We start from the raw sequence: 26,551 nt of genomic DNA, 5'->3' as shown, positions 1-26,551 counted from the left end.
CATCAAGAATATTTACCATCTCAGAAATGGAGCAGAGTTTCATCCTTCCTTTATGAGGCTCTTATCTAGGAGATGAAGGCCCGTAAGAAAGTCTCTTGAGGGATCCTCGTCTTCAGCATCACTGATGTTAATGGCGCCAGGGGGTTGGGAATTGTTGGCCTAGACAACCACATGAATCCAGTTCTATGTCCAGCTACTTTGCTTTCCAGGGTTAGGTTGCTGTCATGGACTGCATACTTTCCCTGAAATTGAAAGATCTGATAAAGGATAAAGTCAGCAAACAGTGGATGAATGTATCTACAAAAAGTGACTCTAACACTGCTCCTTAAAAGAAAATTGCTGTCTCTTCAACTGAGGGCCATGTATTACTAGTTTTTCCTGAGTTAGACCATGAGAAACTTAGTCTTTACTACACTTGTATCCCCCTAATATCTCTAGAGCAGCATTTTGGGTTCTCAGCATATGTATTCACAGCCCCAGCAATCAAAAGTGTCCCGTCATAGCAGCAGTCAGTGTGCATGTGAAACTCTGACACTTCTGAAGCAGCCCAGTCCTTCCATGCTTTATTTCAGATTTGGTTGTTATGCCAGGGCTGTATTTTCTGCCCCTCTGATCCCTTCTGATCTGATACAATGATGGTTAATTCAGGTTATGGCCATCTTCAGTCTAAAATTAAATGAATGTCCCATTTCTGTTTTGCAATACATGGCTTCCAGAGTTCGTTTGTTGTTGCTTGCTTTACAAAGTCTGTCATAGGCTTCACATGACAGCTTATTTCACGTTTGGATGTTTACTTCTGCCTGTCTTTTCACTTTTATGTTGCAGGTGTTTGGAAAGGAAGTATGATACAATTTGTGGTTTCTGTAGAAAACACAAAACCGTTCTTCGGTACATCATCTGGGCCATTTTACTCACGGGTAAGTACCAAAGGGCAATGATAACTCTATTGTCTTTTGGGGGAGAGCTTTCAAGTATTAGCTTTCTATGAAAAGAAAGTAAACCCCACCCCCTTTTCCCTGGGCCTTACCAATCAACCAAAGTAGTGAAGTCAAGGAACCCCAGTGAGGGAAGCCTACCCAGATTGCTTCCCTGCCTTATCTATGAGGCCAGTGGGTCACTTTTTTGAGTCACCTACTGTATTAGTCTACTTTCTGTTGCTATAACTGAATCCTATCATCCTGCAGGCTGGGAAGCCCAATACCAAGGCACCAGCATTGGTGAGGACCTTCTTACTATAACATAACAAGGAGGAGGGCTTTAACGCATATGACAACACACATACTAACCCAATTCTCTTCTCCTCTTACAAAGTCACTAGCAACAGCACAGAGGCCTCACCCTCAGGACCTCATCTAATTCCCATTACTTCCCAAAGACCTCACCTCCAGTACTATCAGCATAGGGATGTGAAAATTAAATCTTCAACACACGAACTTTGGGGAGACACATTCAAACCATAGCACCTATACAACTCTTGGGGTTCATAGAACTTTTGTTACTGTGACATGTGTTTGAGGGCTCATATTGGCTAATGCGCTTGCCAGTAACTGGAAAACTTGGCAATGAACACAAGATAAAAAACAAACAAACCAAAAGCTCTGTGGGAGTGAATACAGAATAAGGCCCAGGCTGTCTGACCCACTCTGGTCTACAGGCAGATAAAAGTGTAGCCTGATTTTTCTCTTTCCAGAACAAAGGGCTTCAAAGCCCAATGTAAAAACCAGTCTGTCTATAACATGTAAACACTTCTCAATCCTGCAGACTTTAATCTAAGCCTACTAAATGAGCAATGTCAAGGGTTTTGCTGATGCTCAAGCAGCAGGAACAGGAACAGCAAGACTGATCATCTTCCCTCTTACAGGCTTGGCTATTTGGGGCATTCAACCTGCCATTGTAATGAAAAAGCAATCACACATGATACATAGATAGCTGAGCCTGTGTTCCAATATAACTCTATTTGGAGGAAACAAACACACATAAGCAAATACTATTGTGCTTGCCACCTACCTAGATTAAAAGCAGCCAGACTTAGCTTGCAGACCACTGTTTGCTAACATTTCCAAATTGGAAACCTTATTCTCATCCTAGAATCTTCTCTTTAAATGCAGCCACCATAGTTACTGAGCTTGCCTTTCTTATTTAAACTTGGACGAATCCTAAGTGGCAAATTAGGAAATCAACATCTCTTTGCCAGTGGTTGCTTGAATACCTGGCTTTTTAGCTCACCTGTTGGATGGTGAGTTAGTATTCAGGGAGAGGCCCATGATCAAGCATCAGGATTCAAGAACCCAGAAGAAGGCGCTCTAAGAAACAACAAACCATGGTGAGCCTCTCCTCCATCATGGTGAGCTCTTAGGGACTTGCGTGAAAGAAAAGCAAAAGCTCAGCCAGAGAAGCCAGTGCTCACATCAAATACACTGCCTTCAACATCTGCCTTACTAACTCCCCTTGCCTAAGCCAGATCCAGGCTGGAAGCCAGGGTCTTCCGGCTTTGGTGATGCTAACCTGCATTTGCCTCCTGCACAGGTGTCCTGGCCCTGGTGACTGCCGCCTGTGTGCTGAACTTCCACAGAGCCCTTCCTCTCTTTGTGATCACCGTAGCTACCATATTCTTTGTTGTCTGGGATCACTTGATGGCCAAATATGAACATCGAATTGAAGAGATCCTGTCTCCAGTCAGAAGACTTCTAAATAGCCATTGGTTCTGGCTGAAGTGGTAAATACAATTCATTCTCCTACTGCAGCTGAGGGAGTGTTAGTCCTTTCCGACACTGTGTTTTCCAAAAATATGTTCTAAAATTCTGTCTTCATTTGTGAGATTTTGATGCCAGAAACAACCTCCAGAGTAATCCATTATAATACCTTTTTACAAACAAGAAGGAAGACTATTTGAAAGGTATTCCAGTGTCCCTCAAGCCTCCTTAATTCAGATGCTGGCAAATGTCCTAAGACAATCTACCAACCTTCATGCCTGTGTTAGAGACGCTTGCATACCTGCATGCTAATATTCAGCCAAGAATTTAGGATAATGCAAGGTTGTAGCCATAGAAAGGATGGCTTTAGCTCACTTTCCAACTTGTAGAATGGCATCATGATCAATTAGTAATGTCTGTCTTGTCATGGGTCAGGGAACAGCAGCATGGATGCCATCTAATCTCAGTACTTACTTAAAGCATTAGTTTATAAACACAAAATAGTGGAAATTGATGCAATGTGAGCTTGCTTTTTTGCTTTCTTTCTTATATTAGTTATACATAATCTCTTTAAAATTCATTTACAAAATGGAGATCATAGAATATACTCAATCTTGAGTACTTTATTTCTTTTATTATTTTAGTTTATTTACCTACATTTCCAAACAGGAAATGAAGACCAAGATGAGATGATGACTTATTTTTTTATTTTATTGTTTTGATTTTTTTGGATTTTTTTTTTTTAATGATGTGTATGAGTGTTTTGCTTGCATGTATGAGTGTACCCATGCATGCAGTGCCCAAGAAGGCCAGGAGAGGGTATTGGATCCCCTGAAACTGAAGCTACAACAGTTGTTAGGTGCCAAGTGAATTCTAATAGCTGAACCCAGGTCCTCTGCAAAAGCATCCAGTGCTGTTAACTGCTGAGCCATCTCTCCAGTCTCTATTTTTGTATTTTGAGTATGGAATGTAAACCTTCTTATTTATTTTTTATTAACTTAGGCCAACTGGTATCCCATTATTTGCATTTCCTTGTTGGCACTGAATCCAATATTTTTTTAAATTTGGCCTTTTCTAATTATTTCCTATGTCTTTTGCTCCATAAAAACTAGAGTTTTAAAAATTGCCTTATTGAGGCTGGAGAGATGGCTCAGCAGTTAAGAGCACCGGCTGCTCTTGCTGAGGACCTGGGTTCCATTCCCAGGTACCCACATGGTGACTAACAGCATTCCATAATTCCAGTCCCAGGGGGATCTGATGACCTCTTCTGGCGTCTGTGGGGATTGCATGCATGTAGGCAAAACACTCATATATACAAAATATAAATAAATAAAGTCTTAATTTAAAAATTGCCTTAATGCTGAAGACCATAGCACTCAACAATTTGTGTAAAAAGTGTATTAAAGTCATAATTTTTCCTTCCATCATCCCATTTTAAGAGAACTACCTATCCTGTATGTTGTGTAAAATCATTTGTTGTTGAAATCAAAAATACAAAAATCTTATGACCTCTCTGCTTACCCTTAGCTAATGATCCATGGACACAGGTAAACTCTAATAAGATGGCTCCATCTCCTACTAGCATAAAGCCAGTGAAACACCCCATTTTTCCTTTCTCCCTATAACCTGCTTCTAGACTAACCTAAAAGCCAGTATTAGATGAGGGTAAGGACAGTTCTGACTTGAAGAGGTGTTTCCTGCTCTGGACTTGGGTCTGGCCCTGGGGAAGCTAGCTCTCCCTTAGAAAAATGCACATCTTGCAGTGATACCCAGGAATTTTCTTTGCCTCTCTTTGTGGGATCTCCTCTTCCTTGAAATGTCCTTATTCAACACTTTCCAGGACTGGTTCTTTCCATGGGCACCCACATGGGATGCCCAGGGCACTTCATACATCCTCGGCCTAGTGCATCAGTACTGTGCAGTCCCCACACAGTGTCCTTTCTCATTCTAAATCAAAGTCTATCATGTCCACTAGAGTCCAAGGGAAGGCATAACCCAAAGTCTGATTTAGCTCTGTTGAGATCCCCCAACTGCAAGAGAATACATTTCAAGTTCTCTCGTGAAGGGAAGAAGGTGATGCCTTACCCACCATGAAACACAGGTTAAGAATAATGGTTTTCTCAAAGATCCCTCAAATAGAGACCAGACATTCCTGTCCAAACACCCATTCTCCCCTCTGATGCTTGTGGGAATATCCTTGAACTTGCAAAGGGCCCAAGTTAGAGAGTAAGACAGACATATTACTTTATTTTTTGCATATTTGTCACTATAACCACAACTAAAAAGCATCCAAAAGCCTGGGCTTCCTGGTGCTGGGGTGTGTGGTCTCATTAGCATTTTTGTTTGTTAGTTTAAGCCCCGCTACAGTGCTACAGTTAGCATGATCAATGATGCCTGCGCCTTCCTTCCATTCTCAGGGTGGTTTGGAGCTTACTGATCCTGGGGGTTATTTTCTGGCTGATCCTTGACACTGCCAAATTGGGTAAACAGCAACTGGTATCCTTTGGCGGGCTCATCATGTACATCATCCTGTTATTTCTGTTTTCCAAGCACCCAACCAGAGTAAGTAGGAGCTGGTCACTTTGGGAGGGAGGGGGGTGTTATGTTTCATTTTGGTTGTTTTGGTTTGATTTTTTTTTTTTTTTGCTACCTCTCCCAGATGTAAACACTTCAAAAATAATGATTGTGAGTATATTTAACTATGCAGTGTTTTCCATGCTGTGATTAGGGTGGCAAAGGTATTCTTCTGGAACTCTTTGATTTTCAGTAATTTCCATTTACATAGCAAGTGGAACATTCTTCTGTGTCACACAGATTCCACTCCAGTCCCTCTACCCCATCAACTGAGAAATTCATTTATTTGATCCAGACTTTTTCCAGTCTATCATTACCTAATATTCTGTACTTAATCCTGTACCTTTGGGGGAAGGGGGGGTGTAGAGATTTTCTGTGTCCCAGGCTGGCCTCAAACTTGCTCAAGGATGATCTTGAACATCTGTTCCTCCTGCTTGCACCTGTGAGTGCTGGGCTTGTAAGAGTGTGCCACCATGCTCAGTTTATGAGGTGCTGAGGACTGAACGCAGGGCTCTAGCATGCTAGGCAAGCACTCTACCAACTGAGCTATATCTTCAGCCCTCAATCCTGTGTTATGAAAGTTTCATTTCTAATTTGGGCTTTTTCACTTCAAAAATTTATCCTTGCACACTTTCCCCCAAATGAATCCAATTCTCACTAGAGCCCATGAAATGGGCATGAATTCTGGGACTGGAAGCTCTTACCTGTGAATCACTGTGGCAAGCTATGGAAAACTTTTCTGGCTAAAAGACTGACCCAAGAGAAAAGCATCCATCAAAGACCGAGTTGACCTAATCTGATTGAAATGATTTTCCCTGTTCAGGTGAACATCTCCATTCTCTGTGCCATCCATTCCAAGTTTTGAGGACACTCAATTCTGCTCTGAGAATAAACACAGATGATTGTCCATTTCTGCTGTCATCCTAGGTCTGCATTAGAGGTCATTGGGTTCTTCTACAGTGAAACAAAAGCCCTTCAACTCAGCAGAATTCATATAATTCAGCTCAACGAGTCTTGAGCACAGAGAAATCAAATTCTGCCTTTCCGTTTTTCGAGTGGGAGAAATAGTTGTTCATGTAATGCTTACAGTGTGGCTAGGATGCTTCTTAGATGATATTTTGTGTCCAAGGTATTTATCAGAGCTTAGTGGTTATATGCACTCTCAGACTTCACACTGAAATATATAGAGGTGACCACAGAAATCCCCCATTGCTAATGTGATTAAACAAAAATGAGTATTTGGTGTTTAAATGTGCCTGTTGAACACCCAGACATCAGTGAAACCCCTCTTGAAGAAATAATGAATTCTTCATGCACTTTGAATGCTTTTGGTAAAACTATAGAGGCCTACCCTTCCTCTCCCGGATGACTGTAGTCTGTGTCAAGTTGATAGTTAAAGCTAATCATCACAGGGTCCTACCTGCTAGTCCTGTATTATGATAGGCTATTGATAGATTCTGGAGAGGAGGGGGTCCTTACGTTCAGTTGTTCACCCACTGTTGAACCCACCAGGCTCCAATGGATATTCCAAAACACGTGGTCACACAGATGGCCCTGGTTAAACTTAGTGGGCTACAAAACAAAACTAACAGACAGGAATGTAAGAAAGATATTTGTAGGGTAGAGAGAGGAAAGAGGTGGGAGGGAGAACGGAGAAGGCAGACGGTGAGAATGATCAGTATGAATTATATACATGTATGAAACTGTAAAAGAATAAACTTAACTATTAAAGAAAACGATACTCTGCTTCTGGCTGCTTGTGCTCCTCTAGCCACATTTGAGAATGCTACCAACGGAGCAGTGGGCCCTTGGATGTTTGTGCTGAGGTCAATGTTAATTTTATAACAAGATCACTACAAACAAAGGGATCTGTAGCAATTTCTGACAGCATAGCTTCTCAGTTCCCAGGTGTGACTATCCTTAGCAATTTTTTGTGCATTTAAGCCTCATTACAAAATCCAAATAGCACAACTTACCAAAAATCATCTCACTCTGCACAGGTTTACTGGAGACCCGTGTTTTGGGGAATTGGATTGCAGTTTCTTCTTGGGCTCTTAATTCTAAGGACTAAACCTGGATTTATTGCTTTTGATTGGCTGGGCAAACAAGTTCAGGTAGGTGGTTCAAAACATAGCTGTGTGAGGTGGCTCATGCCTATAATCCCAGCACTTGGGAGCTAGGGGTAGGAGGACTAGTAGTTCAAGGCCACCCTTGGCTACAAAGCAAGTTTGAGGCCAGCCTGAGCTACATGAGACCTTGTCTCAAAAACACACACAAAAAACCAAAACTTTTATGGTACTTTAAACATTTGGATATACTCCTCAAGACATTTGAGAAGCAGATTTGTTTATCTGCAATATTTACCCTAATTTTAATTCCATAGCATAAATTAGACAAATACTTGTTTGTGTCAAATATGTTCATCTATGTAGTTTATCAAGGTTGTCGCTGCCCCTTACTTGTGCTAGCCACTGAACCCCTTATCCCTAGTGCCCACGGCATTCACTGGAGAATCGATGCTGAGAGCATCAACTTTCCATGTCTATCAAACCAGTCTTCTGGGTCCTCATCATCCTCAGAGTCTCCCATTCCTGTGCTTATAGCAGCACTTCATAGGTTGTAATCACCTCTCTTTCTTGAACTCAGACTTTTCTGGGGCACACCAATGCTGGAGCTGTATTTGTCTTCGGTGAAAAATACACAGACCACTTCTTTGCATTTAAGGTAAATCCAGACCCCCTTTCTATGTCTTCCTATTAAAACTAATAGAAAGCTCACAGTGAGCTCTGAATGCTGACACTAAATATGTTTTAAATATACTATTAATAGATTTTTTTTCTAAATTAGATCATGCATAAATTGTGCTCGTCATTCTGTGCCTCTGGCATCAGCTTGCCTCTGGCCATTTAGCCTGGGAACAGTTGGAAAGGGCAAGGTCGGCCGGGGGGCAGGCTTTGTGTCTATGCAAGGTGGAAACCACTCCCTCTAGAAGAAATGCAGGTTGCAATGAAGACACTCAGAGAGGAAGGTCTAGGAAAGCACACAACCAAGCTGGTCTCCAAAATGTGATCACTTTCATAGTGATTAAAAATTTACAGATAAAAGATTATTATCTTAAAGGCTCAAAGCATAAATGTTTACTTTGTATAAACACTGCATGCAAGCATCAGCCATGCTCTGCCTGACCTGCACAGCTACTACAGACAAGGATCTAGGCCACAATGTATCACGAGCCAGGTCACTGCTTGTGGTGATGCCCATTTCTTCCTCCCTCCCTCCCTCCCCTTTCCTTTCCTTTCTTTCTTCCCTCCCCTCCCATCCCTTCCCCCCTCTCTTTCTTTTTTTCTTTATTTCTGAGGATGGTGTTGGAGATTGGGCCCAGGACTTTGTACATGCTAAACAAGTGCTCTACCACTGAACTACCTTCCCAGCCCCTAAACCCAGGTCTTTTGAATACCATAACAATAAGAATATTTGTTGTTGGCCTTCAGTGTATTGATCTAGTTGTTACCAATTCCCTCAGAGCCGTAGATTTTCACTAAGTAAGAGAAGCTCGTTATAGAAGAGGGAAAATGTCATGGTTCCTGTGAAAAGTACACTTGTCTTAATGTGACTTCTGTTATTATAGCAAACACCTAAGGCCAGTCAGTCTTTTAAAACAGCTTATTTAGGCCACAGTTCTAAGGCTAGGACATCTTATATCAAGGTGCCAAGTGCTAGTGAGGGCCAAAGGCATTATGTGGTAAAGCAGAGTAAAGGACACCCACTAGGATGTCTCTTCTTATAAAGCTGCCATTGGGCCTGGGGGTGTAGTGACAGAGTGCTTCTTAACATGTACAAATTCTAGGTTCAGTCCCCTCCCAGCACGGAAAAAAAGGTTACTTCTTCTCTTATGGAGACCCCATTTTAATGACTTCATCTAATTTTAATTACTTCCCAAAGTCTCCATCCCCAAACACCATCGCCACTGAATTTGTAAGCTATTTAAATATTCACCACATGAACTTCAGGAGATAGACTTAAACAACTGCAGCACTCAAGCCTGCCCAGAACTTAGGGCTAGAATTGTCCAGAGGGCAACTGCTTGACCAAAGCATTCTTTAGTTCAGAGGCAGTTCTGGGTCTATAATGATGTTTTGGTGAGAGGAAAGGAGGTAGGAAGGAGACTTGCAGTACAGCTAGAATCAGCACTGACCTGTGAGCACCTGTCCCCCCAGATCCTGCCTATTGTGGTTTTCTTCAGCACTGTGATGTCCATGCTCTACTACCTGGGACTGATGCAGTGGATCATCAGAAAGGTACTGGGATTGGGAGGTGCTTGGCCACCGTGTAGGGCTATTTCAAGCTCAGAGTTCTAAATGCTCTTCCTGCAGGCAGTCCAAAGCACCTTTGTCTCTCTACAAAGATTCACCTCCACCATCACCTGAGTTATATTCAAACTCAAAACGTCACTCCTGCATGTGTCCGTACAGAGGATTTTAATGTCAGGAACCTCCAAAGGGACTTTGATTGTAGCTCACTGGATATCTCCATGAAGCCAGAGCCGTTGCTTCTTTAGCCAAGGAGCTGAGGTCAGACCCCAGCCAGGGGGAGCACTGCTGCTGCTTCCTCCAAGCTCTCACTCTTGCCTTAATTGCCACAGCTTCTCATCAGGTTCCAAAGCTAGGTCTGGCTTGCAGATAGGAGAGAAATCAAAGCAAGGACTTTCTTCACTCCAGAGGGACTTTTATAAGCATAGACTTTGTTCTGAAAGGAAGTTAGTCACATCCTTGCTGCCACAGCAACTGGGTGCTGTGACTATCTTAATCAGAAAACAAGGAGGCCAGAGAGATGGCCCAGTGGTTACAAGCATTCGCCACTCTTCCAGAGGACCAGAGTTCCATTCCCATCACCTTTATCAGGTGGCTCACAACCACCTCTCACTCCAGCACCAAGGGATCCATCGCCCTCTTCTGGCCTCTGCAGGTACCTACATACATGTGGGATACACTCACACAGACACACAGATGACAACACACACACACACACACACACACACACACACACACACTAAAATTTTACCTGCTATGGTGGCACACACCTTTAATCCCAGCACTTGGGAAACAGATCTCTGTGAAATCAAGGTCAGTCTGGTCTACATAGCGAGTTCCAGGTCAGCAGAGGCTATAGGGAGACCCTGTCTCTAAAAACAAGAAACAAAGAAAAAAAATAATTTAAAAAAGGTTTAAAAAGTCTGAATATTTTTTTAAAAGAACTTTGTAAGCTAGTTTGGATGCACATGGCAGCTGAGAGGCACATAGAGCTTGGGGCCAGTCACAGCCGTCCTTTGATCCCTGTAAATAAAGTATAAGCAGAAAGAAAAGAAGGATGGGAAAGAGCCAGGATAACAGTGGAGTCAGAGTTGCAGGATTGCAGCAAGAGTTCCAGAGCTCATAGTTTCTTGGTTTTTAAAATTTTTTAAATATTTTATTTTTATTTTTTATGTGTATGAGTGTATTGCCCGCATGTGCATCCGTGTTGTGCAGTGCCCACAGAGGTCAGAAAAGGGCATCAGATCCCCTGGAACTGGAGTTACAGATGGTTGTTAGCTGCCATGTAGGTGCTGGGAATCGAACCTGGTCCTCTGCAAAAGTAGTCAATGCTTTTAACAGTTGAGCCAACTCTCCAGTCCCGGGATTTAAATTTTTATTTATTTTATGTATGTGTATGAGTGGCTTGTCTGCATGTATTTAAGTGCACCCATGTCCTGCGATGCCTGTGGAGGCTAGAAGAGGGCATCGGAGCCTCTGGAACTGGCGTTAAAGATGGTTGTAAGCTGTCATGTGGTTGCTGGGATCCTGCAAGAGCAGCCAGTACTCTTAACTGCTGAGCCATCTCTCCAGCTCCAATAGCTCATAATCTCTTAATTGTTGATTTAAATGTCTGGAATTACTGTACTTGAGTCCAAGCAAAAAGAATATAGAGAGGACAACAGGAAGTCTCCATCCTGAGGTTGGTAGCACAGTCTTTGTTGAATCACGGTGTATTAGTCAGTTTTCTGTTACTGTAACAAGTATCAAGATAATAAAGTTACAAAGAGGAGGCTGGAGAGATTGCTCAGTGGTTAAGAGTGCTGGCTACTCCTGCAGAAAACCTGGGTTTGAATCCCAGCACCCACATGGTAGCTAACAAGCATCTGTAAATTCCAAGGGATCCGATGCTGTCTTCTGTCCCCCATAGGCATTGCACTACATGTGTGCACTTATATGCATGCAGGCAATGCACTTGTACACAAAAAATAAAAATAATAAAATATGTATAAAAATTTTTGAAAAGTAAAGTTACAAAGAGGAAAAGCTGATTTGCATGGTGGTTTTGGAAGTTTCAGTTCAAGACAAGCTGGTCCTGTCCTTTAGGTGAAGTAGCACATCACAGCGGGCAATGAGGCAAAGAAAAATTGCTTGCCTTATGCCTGGAAAGCAAAACACAGAGACCAAATGCCAAATCCTCCTCAAGGGTACCCTCCAACAACCTTCGACCTTCCACTAGGGCTTCACCTCTTAAATGCCACCACTGTGGGCTTTGTAACACTGTGGACTGGGAAGCAAGCCTTTAATACATGAACTCCTGGGGCCATTCTAGATATAATCTATCACACAAAGCCTATATAAATGTGGAACCCGTAAATCACGTTCATTTGAATTAAGTAGGAAAAAAACTTCAAGTACATCATCCTAGTATTTATTAGCTGGCTGGCCTTTAAGAGAATAACTATTTTGTGCATTGGTTTCCTCTCCTGTATAATGGGCTGATTATAGGGCCTGCTTCAAAGAATCAAGTTTAAATACATTGCCCAGGTCTGGAGTTTACAATAGTTTCTGGAATACAGAAAAGCTCCCTGTGAGTGACAGCAATTATTTATTCATGACTCTTATATAATCTGTAGGAATTAATTTCTACATTGTTTGAATGTATACACAATGACTCAGACTTAGCACTCAAGCAGGAGAGCTTGATTGATATGCAGTGTGGGCTGGGTGAATTATACTTCCGTTTGCCACCATCACTAGCCTGCCAACAATCTTTGAAGGCCTCAGTATTTAACACAGCTTAGATTTTTACAAAGAGGAAGTCTTTGTAAAAGACTTTGAAGTCTTTGCTAAATAAATAGCTCTTCACTGACCTTGACCAGTTTCCTTTCCCTTCTTTTCAGGTTGGATGGCTAATGCTCGTCACTATGGGCTCATCTCCTATTGAGTCTGTGGTTGCTGCTGGCAATGTATTTGTTGGACAAGTAAGTTATAGTAACAAAAACCATAAAAAAGCAAAATACTTACCGATAGAGATAGTCTCTTTCCCAAACATAGAGTAAGAAGATATCATAGCTGTGTCATCGCTTCTAGTGAAGAATGTAAAACAAGGAATCCCTAGTATTGACAATGTCCATATGTGTGTGTCTGTGTCTGTGTGTGTGTTGGGGAGGGTACAGTGAGTGGTGTGGAATTGGGTTCTTGAAAACATGGAGAGAGGACCATCATGTTGTTATAGCATAGGGTTTCTCATGCACCAATTGTCAGCAAATCTGCCCTGGTGCATTCTTGAGGCCTTTGGTCCACCCTTCAGAGGCTGTTCACATTGAATGAACCTCACCACGTAGGAGAGGCAGATAGGGAACAGGCAGCCGCATATTCTATACTACAATGCCTGTAACAGTGAAGGATGCTGGGAAAGGCTACCCAGCTGTGTCCTGTAGCCACACAAATCCACTGCGTTCTCAAATTGTTTAGCTACCTGCCTTTGCTGAGCCTGCAGAAAAATGTTTTCAGGTTATTTTCATCTCATCGAAGATAAACTTTTAGGCTACAATTGTCACTTCCCTAAACCGTCACATGAATAAATACCCTTTTGCTTGAAGTCCATTTAAGCAAAGAAATGTAATACCTCAAAACTGTTGCAACCCTAAGGAACAGATATATTAGGAATGGTAATGAGCGACATCACTCAGAACACACAGCTTTCGGGGGAAAGGACTCACACAGCAATGAAGGCAAGTGGGGTTACTTGGCAGCAACACAGCCCAAAGACATTGAACTGGAAGCAAAACTCAGGTCACCCAGAGAAACACATGGTCCCAAATCCCGGGCTTACAACTGCTCCAAGCTGGCTGAGCTTCTTGGTAAGCCTGGCTCACTAGCCTGAAGTAGTCTTTAGTAGTGTGTAGAGGGCATGGGGGTGGGGGGAGTAATACTTCGTTCCCTAGGAGTTGAAATTATAATAATTATAGTCATAAAATCTCTCAGGACTAATTAAGGCACCATCTTGAGATGATTGCTGGTACCTGTGGGGTAAAAGGGCTCCTACTTAGTCTATAAATTGAGCCTCAATGCATTCAATCTCATAGAACAATTAGAAATAATGAGCAGAAAATTGTAAAATTGCACACATGCATCTGTGGCACTCAATTTGATACTTAATATTCTGAAAGTGCTGCAATTATTGATGGAAAGCCCCACATTGCAGGACGCCTGCCCTCCCTAATGACATTCAAGACTGTTCAACGACACCCCGGCCTGTCAGATTCTCAATTTTGAAAGGGCCTATGGGTACCTGCTGGTACTCCTTTTTCTATGCTGGTCTCTATTTCCCCCAAACACATAAGAGTCTGTCCAGATAAACCCTGGAGATGGAAATCACAGTGACTTAGAAATCCCCAGGCTGCAAGGCCAGACTACTGGGTAGAGTTACTTGGTCAACCTGTAGAAAAGTATTTCATGCCTTCATGGAGTCCAGCCGTAGGCTAGGTAGAGGAACTCTTTAATTAGCCTCACAAATTGCAAGGCTTACACAGCCCTACATGCGTACACTGACCTACCTAGAGTGCAAGAGACCCAGATGCCAATGGTTCGGGGCTCGCTGCAAACCTTTGAAGCGCCTTGAGCACATACATTTCTTGGGGGTGGGAAGAATGTTTTGGAGAACACTTATGCAAACTTCAGTCTCTTTCTTGTTACTTCTTTTTGTTTTCTTTTTCTTTCTCATTCCTGGTGGATAATAAAACCAAGAGGGCCCTCTTGTTCAATATATCAAAAGGTGCCCACTCTGACACTTGAATGTAGGCACCCCAAGGAATCGTGTGCCAGAATCATCTGGAGAGCTGCTTGCACCAGATCACTGGGTCACCCTTGAGTTTCTGATTCAAGTTGCAGACCTTGCATTTCCAGTGAGCTCCTGGTAGCTGATGGAGATGATCTGAGATCCACCCTGAAGTGACGCAGGGAACACAGTAGGGTGGTACACCTCCTCACATTTAAAAGGAAACATTTGATCTTTGCCCCCAGACAGAGTCTCCACTGCTGGTCCAGCCATATTTATCTCATGTCACCAGGTCAGAACTCCACGCCATCATGACAGCCGGCTTCGCTACAATTGCTGGAAGCGTCTTGGGTGCATACATTTCTTTTGGGGTAAGAATGTTTAGGAATAAAATTAATTTATGCAAACTTCAATCTTATCCTTCTTATTTCTTGTTCCTCCTTTTCTTTTCCTGTCTCATTACTGGTAGAAATGACGCCAAAAAGTGTCTCCTTTTTCAGTATGACAAAAGTTGCCACCATTGCTCTGGAATTTGAATATAGTGACTCCAAGGAGTCTGGGGGCTTCCATTTTCTACCTCCAATAGGCTTCGCTTTTTCTTTCCAGAGGAGCAGTCCAAAAGCCTCAAAGGGAAGAGAGACAGAGCAGGAGTTCATCCGGTGCCAGAGAATGGCATTTCCTTGGAGGTTTAGAAGATCAATTCTTCTCAGAGAACCTCCTGACATTCCTGCCTGAAGTCATATCTAAGCACAACAAAATGAAATCATACGATAAGATATTTGAGCTAAAACTTTAGATCTGTGTGAAAAAAGAAAAAAAAAAAACTATCATTAACGTTAGAAAGATGACCTAAATCAGAGTCCAGCAAACTATGACCCATGGGCCAAATCCAGGTCTTGCTAGTTTTTGCTACTAAGATTTGACTAAACTAGCTATTCCTATTCCTTTGCCTTGAGCAAGTTGAGTAGTTTGGACAAAAAAGTCAAAAATACTCTGGCCCTTGGGAAGGGAATTTTGCTCTAAGCAGTGGTTCCCAAGCCTTACTGCACATTAGAATCACCTGGAAGTTATTATCACATTAAAGTTATTAAAGGCTCTAAGTTCCATACCCACACCCAAGGGTAATTAAACTAGAATTTCTTGGAATGAAATCTAGTTGTCAATATTGAGAAATAAATTTAAATTGAATTTTTGCAATTTGCATACAATTTGATGGTATTCTCACTTTATTGCCCCTTCCCAATTTAATGTGGGAATATATATATAGATATATGAGATAGAATAATTAGACTACAGAGTCTAGTGTCCACAAATATCCTTCAGTGTGGGTCCACCCACTGGCGTCTGGTTAACCTACCAAGAGTTCCATCCTTGCAAGAGGCTGTCTCTGCTCCTCCCAGTTGCCCTCAGCTGCCATGATTTCCTTAGTTGGGGTTTCTTACCCACTTCCTCATATCTATGCTGGGGTTTTGTCTGGTTTGAGCTTGGATGAGACTTGTGCATGCTGCCACCATTGCTATAGGTTCATATGAGTAATTAATTGATCAGCTGCCTGAAAAACTCTGTTTCCTTGTGGTCATCCACCACCTCTGGCTCTCACAATCTTTCCTCCCCGCTTCCACAATGAGCTCTAATCCTTGGGAGGCAGAGGTTTGATACAGGTGTCCTATTCGTGGATATGCACTCTATAGCCTCTGGATCTCTACAGGTTGGCCAGTTGTGGGTTTCTGTGTTAATCATCATCTGTTGCATAAGAAAATTTCTCTGGTGAGTTGAGAGATGCATTAATAGGTTATCCCCTATGTCCTGTGTCCTGTCTAGCCTCAGGTTCCTAAACCTGATATCAATGTCAGGTATGGAGTAGAGACAATCCTGAGAGCTGACAGCCAATTGTATAAGGCTGAGGAATGCTCGGCAACTGGTATGTGTGCCCCCAGTCATAGACTACACAAGCCCCACAGTGATACAGACGCCAATGGGGAAGCAGCAGTGCAGTGTGATTCCGGTGGTAAGGATTTCTAGGAAGATACACGACCTTCATTCTGGGCCTTTATGTGGGCCTGCAAGGACCAGTTAGTTGGAAAAGCTTAAGAAAGAAACAGGATTCCATACAAATAAACAGTCCAATTCACAGATGGTCCATCTCGCTCCTGCTGTGGGAGTACTACCTCAGCAATGAGCTAGGTGTAATGGGAATAGCGAAGAAGATTCTGGGATCCTGAAAATGTGGGGCAGAAAATCCAGAAAAAATAAAAATATGGGGCTGGGAGGGAACTTGCCATGAGGAAAGCAGAAATCATTTACAGAGTAAAGGGACTGTGGATAAATTAATAGTGTGTAGACAGGATTTCAGGAGATTAAAGTGGATGGAGTGCACCCAGGTCTGTACACAGCTCAGAAGTCCTTTATCCATGCCCTTTCACCCACGGTTCCCCCCATGGAACTGCAGATGTGGGGAACAGGGACCGGTTGAGTATTCAGAGACAACAGAGAAGCTGCGAAATCCTTGAAAGGTCTTACAAGGCAGAATTGATTTTTATCCAAAATAACTGAGTGTGGTTTTGTGCTTTTCCCCAAGGATGTGGTCAGTTAATACAAATTCCTCCCTCATCCTCTGACTCGAAAGGTGATGCCAGACAGGGCTCCTTGAGAAGAGCTGTTTTTCCAAACCTCCAAGGAAACGCTGTTCTCTGACACGGCATCAGCTTCTGCCCCATCTCTCTTCCCTTTGAGGCTTTTGGACTGCTCCTCTGGAAAGGACAACTAAGCCTGTTGCTTCTCCTCAAACTGCAGGTGTCATCCACACACTTGTTAACAGCCTCAGTCATGTCGGCACCTGCATCACTGGCTGTTGCCAAACTCTTTTGGCCTGAAACAGAGACACCAAAGGTAACCCTCAAGAATGCCATGAAACTGGAAAATGGGTAAGTGGGACACATCACCTAATTAACAAGCTGGGACAGGGATGCCAAATTCAAAATTTGATAATAGGAAAACACTGCACATTATGGTATTAGAATGATATTACGTTTAATTTCCTTGTGACTTAGTAGATTTTACCTACAAAACAAAACTCTTCCAACACTTTAGGAAAAGCTTCTAAACATCTGAATGTCAGTACATGTCTTAAGTATTCATTGCAAAGATTCATCACTGTAAGAACTGCGACACTGGCTTAAAACTGTTGGAAAGTCATGGAATGAATGTTTCAGAAATCTCTCATGTAATAAAAAAGTTGGTTTATTTTCTTTTGGCCTATGAAGAAGGAATAACAAAGAATAGAAAGCTTCAGGGAGCTAAGACATTTATAAGCATCATGAAATCACATAGTTTAACCAACATGTATCTGAGCCTCATCCCTTAATTATGTGAAAACAGGGTCATAGCCATGAATGAGAAAGCAGGTTGCCAAAGGATTAAATAAAGGCGAGTGCCCCTAACCCACAGTCTAAAATCAGGATGAAGAGATGACTCAGCGATTAAGAGCTCTTGCAGAGGACCTGGGTTCAATTCCCAGTACCCACGTGGTGGCTAACAACTGTCCAGGGGAATTCAATGCCCTCTTCTGACCTCCGTGGGCATTGCACAGCATGGGTGCACTTACACACGTGCAGGCAATCCACTCATACACATAAAATAAAAATAAAAAATAAAGTATGTTTAAAGAAGTCTAAAATCAAACTGCTCCAAAATCAGAAACATTTTGAGTGCTGGCATCATACCACAAGTGGAAAATCACATTCCATTAAGCTTTGCTTTGTGCACAGAATTATTTAAATACTGTATAGGGCCAGCAGAATGGCTCAGCAGGTAAGAGCAGGTGCCACACAGGCCTGGGTGACCAGAGTTTGATCCCCAGAATCCACATAAAGGTGGAGGGAAAATAGTGACTCCTCAAAGTTCTCCTGTGACCACCACACACATGCACCCCAATACACACATATGCACCCCAATATACATAATGCACACATACATAGAAAACTTAAAATTTATAAAATTACTTTCAAGTCATGTGTGTTAGGTATATATGAAACATCAGTTAATACCATGTTTACATTTTAAGTCTCACCCCCTCAAGATATCACATTATGATTAATGAAACTGTCCCAAACTCTGAAATATGAAACACTTATGGTTCAAAGCATTTTGGATAAGAGATACCAATCTGTGGCTTCCTCTTACAGAGGCAGTAACCATGAAAATGGGCATGGTGTACTAATTAAGGATACAGACATGGAGGAAAATTGTAAAGAAAGAGAGATAAATGGATTTTAGGGAAAGGTAGCTCTGGGATTAGAGGGGTTGACAGGAGACGCGGAAGATCGTGCAGTGGAATTCAAAGGTGATGACATTTCATTTCTTTTTTTCTCACTGCATGTTTGATCAGGTCTTTATTCAAATAGGCTGAAAATATATCTATTCCATAAAGAAGCAAATAGACATTCCATTTCTTAAATGAAGTGTTAGTTTTTAGTGTCATGAGATTTTTGTAAGTATTCTCAAATAGCTACTTTTAATGAATAATTTTAATTAATTTTTAAGACTATTTTTATTTTATGTGTATGCGTACTTTGCACGCATGTACATAAGCGCAACCAAGTCATGCAGTGGCCATGGAGGCCAGAAGAGGGAATCAGATCCCCTGGAACTGGAGTGATGAACAATTGTTAACCATCACATGAGTGCTGAGAATCAAACCCGGGTCCTCTGCAAGAACCACCAGTTCTCTTAACTGCTGCACCATCTCTCCAGACCCTTAGTAGATAATTTTTAACCCTACGCTGTTTTATGATTTCCCAGCTTTTATTATAGATGTCCCAGATTTTAAAAACACAACTGGGGATGTGGGTGAGTGCTTATCAGCATGAAGCCCAGGGTTCACCTCCAGCACCAAAGAAAAAGGCAGTGTAGCAGTAGAGTCAGACACCCCCACCTGTCGTCAGTTATCAGCCCCATCACAATCACATGGCATAAGTGATTATTTTGACCAAGGTATGCTCCTGAGGGTTCGCCTCTCACCCACTAAACTATAATTAGGCCATTTCTGTGTCTGTGACATCCACCCAGAGACACTCCTTGGTAATTCTAGAATTGCTATCTTTTAATGAAGTGATTCAAGGAATCTCCTGGAGGCTGCAACACAGGGCGCAGCCTCCTCCATCCCCCTGGTGGCTAACATTGCTGCGAACCTGATTGCCTTCTTGGCCCTGCTGTCTTTTATGAATTCAGCCCTGTCTTGGTTTGGAGGCATGTTCGACTACCCGCAGCTGAGTTTCGAGGTATGATTCCACCATACTCCTGCCAAGCTTTATTTCTGACTACCTTTGCTTAAAAATAAGTTAGAAATCAAGCGTGGTGGCTCACGTATTCAGCCCCAGCACTCAGGAGGCCGAGGTAAAAGATAGCCGTGAGTTCAAGGCCAGTGTGGGCAGCATAGTGAGTCCCTGTCTCAGAAAACAAAAGCAAACAAACAACAAAAACGTTTTAGCACCCTCTCCTAACTGCCTCTGGTTTGCCCTCACACATCATAGAAGCATCTCTGCCCCCATTCTTCCCACTCCCATGCTGTCTTCTGTTGCCCTCTTTCCCCCTAGTAGTCATTCTCTTATGACCTCTTCCCCAAGAATATGTGTTACCTCAAATGACCAAGTTCCATCCTTGACTCCTGCTGTAGTCTGTTTTCTGTGCTACAGAACACAAGATTGAATCATTTTATAAAGGGGACTTAACTCGGTTCTGAAGGCTGCAATCTGCAGTGAGGTGGTTACATCTGACCAACTTCCGGTGAGGGCCACATGCAGCCCATATATGACAGAAAAACACAAAGGACAAGAGGGCACATTTTAAAAGAAAGGAGAGACCAGAGAGCTGACCTCTTTATTAACAACTACTCTCTCAAATACTAATCCGTTCCACAGAGAACTAATGCAGTCCCATGAGAAAGACACTTATTGATCTTAAGGGCCCTAGACCAGCAACATCGCTACCTGGAAATCAAGCCTTAACACAAGTTTGGTGAAGACACACCATATTCTCCTGCTACATAAAGATGGACAACTGCATGCAAGGGGTGCTTTGTACCCAAAAGGGGCAGAAGAGGCAGGAAGAGTCTTGTCAGTGAGATGAGGAAGCAGATCTAGAAGCAAATTCCTGTATTAACAAAGTGTCACTACTTCTGGGGTTTTGCAGCTCATATGCTCCTACATCTTCATGCCCTTCTCCTTCATGATGGGAGTCGACTGGCAAGACAGCTTTATGGTTGCCAAACTCATAGGCTACAAGACATTCTTCAATGAATTTGTGGCTTATGAGCACCTCTCAAAACTGATCAATCTGAGGAAAGAGGCTGGACCCAAATTTGTGAATGGTGTGCAGCAGTACATGTCGGTGAGTATGCTTCCTCATCAATAGATACACATGCTCACTATTGAGAGTATAGTTGAATACCATCTATAACTGCTTGTTTGACTTTGGGCCAGTCACTATCCAGGCACTTAAGTTCTATAAGAACAAAACAACCCAAAATCTCCTTCATCTTATGGAGCTCATAAGGAACACTGAATGATTTCCAGTTGTGTTGAACTGATCATATGATATTTGTGTGGAGAGAGGAAAAACTAATTTATACCACTATGATGAGTTACTTTTTAAATTGTTTTTAATTTTTTTTTAAACTTTATGTGTATGAATGGTTTGTCTGCATGTATGTAAGTATACCACATGTGTGTGATGCCCACAGAGGACAGAAGAGGGCATCGGGTCCCCTAGAACTGGATTTACAAACAGTTGTTAGCTGCCATGTGGGTGCTGGGAACTGAACCTGGATCCTCTGCAAGAGCAGCCAGTGCTCTTAACCACTGAGCCATCTCTCCAGCCTCATGAGTTACTTTTAAAGACTGTACACACAGACCTAGAGCCATATACTGAAGATTTATCAAATACCATCTATGCTCAGTGTAGTAGGTACTGAGGCCCAACAGCACTGAACAGGTCAAAAGGCCCTCTGTTAGTCACTTTTGTCACAGTAATAAAATACTGAAGACAAACAACTTATAGGTTGAGAGGTTTCTGTTCATGGTCCATCACCCTCATTGCTTTGGGACCTGTCCAAAGCAGAATGTCAGTGTGGGAGCAGACAGCAGAGGATGCTTGTTCACCACAAAGCAGCTAGGAAGTCAACAGAGAGAAAGAGGGATGGGGTTCCAACATCCCCTTCGAGGGTGTGGTCCAAGACCTAGCCTCCTGACCTAAATCTTCCTCTACCTCCCACCTTCAGCATATAGGCCTTTGAAGGATATTCAGCAACCAAATTATAGCAAGCCTTACCTTCATAGAACCAGTAGTCTAATGCTCATGAAGGTCTCTTCTAGCATGAGGGGTTTTATGAGTTCTAAGAAACTAAATGTAATGTTGTGCGTAGTCACCTTCAAGAAATATTGCTAATGTCAAAAGGGATGAGGGGAGAGAAAGCACGATGTCTGCCATTAGAAATCCCTGGATGAATCACCCTAGAATCACGCCAGGCCTTCAAATCTATAGCATGTAAAGAGGTGCTCACGGCTACCTAAGCTTTGATGGGATGAGGAACTTAAGACAAGGACATATTTGCAGCTGAATCTCTGATTATAATTTCCCTCAAAAGAACAGTATTATCACATGAGGAAACTAAGGGAAATGAGTGTTTCTGACCATCCCTGTCACTCGGTGGACCAATCCATTTAGGGTTAATGTCCCAGGCTTTAACACACGCTACACAGCCCAGCATGGTAATACTCATCCCAGACAGCAGCACTTCCCTCCTGGACTCCCAAAGGCCAAACAGATGGATCATGCAAGTCTTCCCCAGAAGAGTGCTGGTTTATATTCTGCGCTCTGGGGCACACAGACCCACACATCTGATAGAAATGGGCTTGTGGGTCTCCTATTTCCTACGTGTTCATTTTTCAGCTAACCGTACAGCGGAACTTGGCTAGTTCTCCTCATTGTTTGGATGCCGCCTAAACCATTTTGTTTCCCTGCCAAAAGTAAACAATAGGCTAAATTAAGCAAAATGTTTTCAACTTTCCAGTTGCCAGGAGAAAGTACTTTTGTTAATGAGCAGAGCAAGCTGCCAGCTCTGGCAGCACTGAGCTGCTCTGTGAAAAGCCTGTTAGGTAGGCAGAGCCTGAACTGTAGAGCTGTTTTGGTTTGGGGCTGAGCCCAGCCTGAGGCACACAGGGCACACGGGAAACAGCAGCCTCGGTTACTGTTGAGTCACAGTAGCCACAGCAGCTTGTTACTCACACACAGGAGAACAGAGGGGTGTGCATCGTCTTTCCAGTGCAGTCCAGCTCTCCAGTTACAAAAGCAAAGTGGAGACAACCTTTTCTTCTTCTGACAAAACCACACATAGCCACATCTGCATACCCCTTCCCCTGGATCCTATCTAAGGAAGAGAGATCACAAGACCTTTATGTTCTCTCTCTCATTCTCTCTCTCTCTCTCTCTCTCTCTCTCTCTCTCTCTCTCTCACACACACACACACACACACACACACACACACACGGCTACCTAAGCTTTGATGGGATGAGGAACACACACACAGTTTCTTAATGAACATGTCTGTTGTTGGTTTTTGTTTTGGTTTTGTTTTTGAGACAGGGTTTCACTATGTAGCCATGGCTAGCCTGAAACTTGCTATGTAGACCATGATAGCCTTGAACTCACTGAAATCAGCCTGGGCAGAGCCTCCCCAGTGCTGAGATTAAAGGAATGCACCACCACACCCAGCTGGTGTGGTTTTGAATTACTGAATGAAAAGCAATGGAAGATCAAGAAACAAGAACCATCTTGTCCAGGAACAGTGGACCACACACGTACTTTTTTTCCCTCCTGCTTGTATGCATGCTGTTTGAAACTATATCAGAAACTATTAGAGAAAAGACAGGCCTCATTAGAAAACCACAACGAATCTTGAATGGAGATTTTCAAAAACCCAGTTAGCCCAAGGGGAGAAAAATACTGCTCTTGAATGTAGCATTTATTTGAGGCCTTTTCCCCTTGCACTAAGTCATTTGCTTTTCAAGAAACTGGAGAGGAAATTATTGTTCCAAATGTGTGAGTACCTGTTGTGAGGGCACTAAGTCAGAAACATAGACATGTTTGTGTCTCCAGTGTCAGAATTTATTAACTAAATTCACAAGCTGTATCAGTTCACTGGCTGCAATTTGCCAAGTAGTTCCAATTCCTCTTGACAGCTAGCTGAGACAGGTTGTTCTAGTCCACATCACACATCTGTCCATGTGCATATACCTAGGCTACAGAATGATTGCAAAGGGTTAAGAAGCTGAATCAAAGAATCAGAGTTCAAGGAGGCCTTCCTGGAGGGGGAGCTGATAGGGATGCACAATATGGAGTAACTCAGAGCAGACCACAGCCTAAATTAGTACCTCTGCCGGATTGGATGTACCCCAGATAAGCAATGGATGAGCACTGAGTCTGTAGCAACTCCTGTATTCAGTCCTTCAGCCTGAGGGAGAATTATCAGGCCACGCAGCACCTCTTAACTGTAGGAACAGAGCCAGAGGGCCACAACCTCAGTTTTGCTAATTCACCATCTAGTGTCCACTGCCCAGTCCCACTCTTGCATTTCCAAATGGGCTCCTGACTTTCCCATGGGTAGTCAGAGCTGAAGAACAAAGGCAAGCATGATAGCCAGATTGTAAGGAAGCTCCTTGATAGATCCTGAGAATTTCCTTTCTACTGATACAATTCCTTAACTCCCCTCATGGCCCTTTATAGACAATACCCCTCTGAAGACCTAATCCAGGCAACTAATGATCTTTTTTCCACTGTAGATTATTGTGTTAGTGAGTTTTTCATTACTGTGACAAAATACCTGAGATAAACCAAAGAAAGGAGGTTTGTTTTAGTGGTTTCAGTCCAGGGTTGCTTTTAGGCCAATGGTGAGGCAGCTACCATGGCAGCAGTGTGTGGAGGAGGAAAGCTGCCTTCCCCCTGAGACAATCAAGAATCAAAAGAGAAAGCTCAACATTATGACAAACCCCTTTCTTCCAAACCCACTAAGCTATGAATCAGCAAATGGACTAATCCAGTTCATGAAGTCAGACCCTGCCCTCATAATCCAGTCATCTCCCAGAGGCTCTGCATCTAAACAGTACCGAGGACCAAGCCTTCAACATGTGCTCTGGGGAACATCTGAGATCCAAACTATAATAATTACTTTTGCCTGTTGAGTAAACAGACTCACTTAGCATTCATGCTGTGGTACATAGCATTTTTCTTTTTCTTGTAGAACAGTATTCTATTTTATGGATGTCCACAATTTGTTTATCAGCTTTCCTAAGGAAGGGCATTGGAGTTGTTGTAAGTGTGGGGCTATTATGAATAAAGCCATATAAATATTCATGAACAGTCCTTCTGTGGGCCTGTGTTTTTATTTCTTTATGAACATTTCCATGTCACACAAGCAGTGTGTGTTAGCTTGGTGAGACTCTGCCGTACTGTCTCTCAAGCATCCTGTGTCATTTTACATTCCTACCAGCACTGGGTAAGCATCCTAGCCAGTCTTTTTATCTCTTTCAGTAAATGACAACGTACCTTAGATAAGTCGATTTAAAGTAAGAAAGACTTGTTTTGGCTCTCTATTTGTTTTGGCTCTGGCATTGATTAGCATTTCCCTGATAACTAGTGACGTTGAAGGTCTTTTTCATATGCTTATTGGCCATTTCTACATCTTTTGTGGAGTATCCAAAACTCCATCAATATTTCCTTAGGTATTTGCCTTCTTATTGGATTATAGGATTCTTTATATATTCTGAGTTAGCTATTTGTCAAATAGGTATAATGTGAATTTTCTGGAACCAAATTCATATTTCCACCAACTAGTTCTGTGTCTGGTATAATACAGCAGATGGCCAAGCTTTATGGGCTGTACTAATGACAAGGAAGGAGCCAAGGCCACTAATTCCTAGTCTAGTGTTAAATGTTTCTCGAATCTACACACCCCTTTCCACGTTCCCTCAATATTCAAGCAGTCAAAGAAACCATCCATGGTTATTTGATAGCCACACAATTGTCAATTTATTTGTCAATATTAATTCTGCAGTCAAAATGAATCCCAGTTGGGACGCCAGATTTCTTAAGCTGGGTCAGACCATGTATGCATCAGTGTTCTGTGCTTACTTACAGATTCGTTCTGAGACAATTGCAACTTATGCCCTCTGTGGCTTCGCCAATTTTGCTTCCCTAGGAATAGTGATCGGCGGACTTAGTAAGTGAAAAGAATAATCTTTGACAACAGATTGACATGCTTTGGGCCCCCATCTTTTTCTGTAATATTCAGATCAAGGGAAAATGGATCTTCAAATTCCCTAAGGTCTATGTTTTGTTTTGTTTTGTTTTGGTCCTTTTGAGACAGAGTCTTTCTGTAGCCTCAGCTGACCTGGAACTCACCATGTAGACCAGGCTGGCCTTGATCTCACAGACGTCTGCCTGCCTCTGCCTCACTAATGCAGGGATTAAAGGCGTGCACCACTCTGCCTGGTTTAGGGTCTATGGTTTATCTCTGCTCTACAATATAGTTTTCCTATGTACACTCAAGCATTCAGGATAAATATGCTCAAATATACAGATACTTTTCCCAAGCCAATGATAACCCTGAGGTTTCACTTATACACCAACATTAATAATTTACAACCAGCACCTGGAGGTCCTGAGATCCTACGGAATTTCAGTGTAAAAGGTGCTGTCCTTTGTTACTGATGTCTGCCATGGGCGTAGAAGTAGATGGTGGCAGTTGAGTTGGAGATTACCTCACTGATTAATTCTTGCTCGTAACTCCCTGACTTTTCCATGCCCACAATGCATCATGAGCCCTTTGGATAAATCTCGGACTTTTTTTTTAACTGGCCTCAGATTCCAGTCACAAAATAATTTTCAGAGGCTACAGAGCTGGATTTTGATCAGTCTAATCTCAAATACCTTTCATCTTTTCTCCAGCATCCATAGCTCCTTCCAGAAGGCACGACATTGCCTCAGGAGCAATGAGAGCCCTGATTGCAGGGACCACTGCCTGCTTCATGACAGCCTGCATTGCAGGTATGATCCTGTCCCAGGTGCCCACAGGCCTCCAGCCTGCACACGCAGCAATTGCTAATGCAGAAAGCTGAGAGCTAGAGCTGGGCTGAGTTCACTGTGAAATGAAGTGTGTG

At 42.6% G+C, this 26,551-nt stretch overlaps 1 protein-coding gene across 1 annotated transcript in view; it reads left to right on the top strand.

Annotated features, from left to right (window-relative positions):
• Slc28a3 (solute carrier family 28 member 3) overlaps positions 1-26,551 on the top strand; it is a 64,220-nt gene that overhangs the window by 34,806 nt on the left and 2,863 nt on the right. Inside the window, exons 4-16 of the mRNA XM_008849414.1 lie at positions 826-917; positions 2,527-2,716; positions 5,111-5,255; positions 7,268-7,381; positions 7,914-7,991; positions 9,485-9,565; positions 12,460-12,540; positions 14,585-14,710; positions 17,133-17,263; positions 19,450-19,618; positions 20,529-20,726; positions 25,530-25,611; positions 26,340-26,438. Coding sequence (XP_008847636.1) covers positions 826-917; positions 2,527-2,716; positions 5,111-5,255; positions 7,268-7,381; positions 7,914-7,991; positions 9,485-9,565; positions 12,460-12,540; positions 14,585-14,710; positions 17,133-17,263; positions 19,450-19,618; positions 20,529-20,726; positions 25,530-25,611; positions 26,340-26,438 — 1,586 coding nt within the window. The remainder of the gene's footprint in view (positions 1-825; positions 918-2,526; positions 2,717-5,110; positions 5,256-7,267; positions 7,382-7,913; positions 7,992-9,484; positions 9,566-12,459; positions 12,541-14,584; positions 14,711-17,132; positions 17,264-19,449; positions 19,619-20,528; positions 20,727-25,529; positions 25,612-26,339; positions 26,439-26,551) is intronic.

The sequence above is a fragment of the Nannospalax galili genome, unplaced genomic scaffold, assembly GCF_000622305.1.
Source record: "Nannospalax galili isolate Female #2095 unplaced genomic scaffold, S.galili_v1.0 scaffold704, whole genome shotgun sequence".
NCBI lineage: Eukaryota > Metazoa > Chordata > Mammalia > Rodentia > Spalacidae > Nannospalax > Nannospalax galili.
This window is presented reverse-complemented; position numbering and strand designations above follow the sequence as displayed.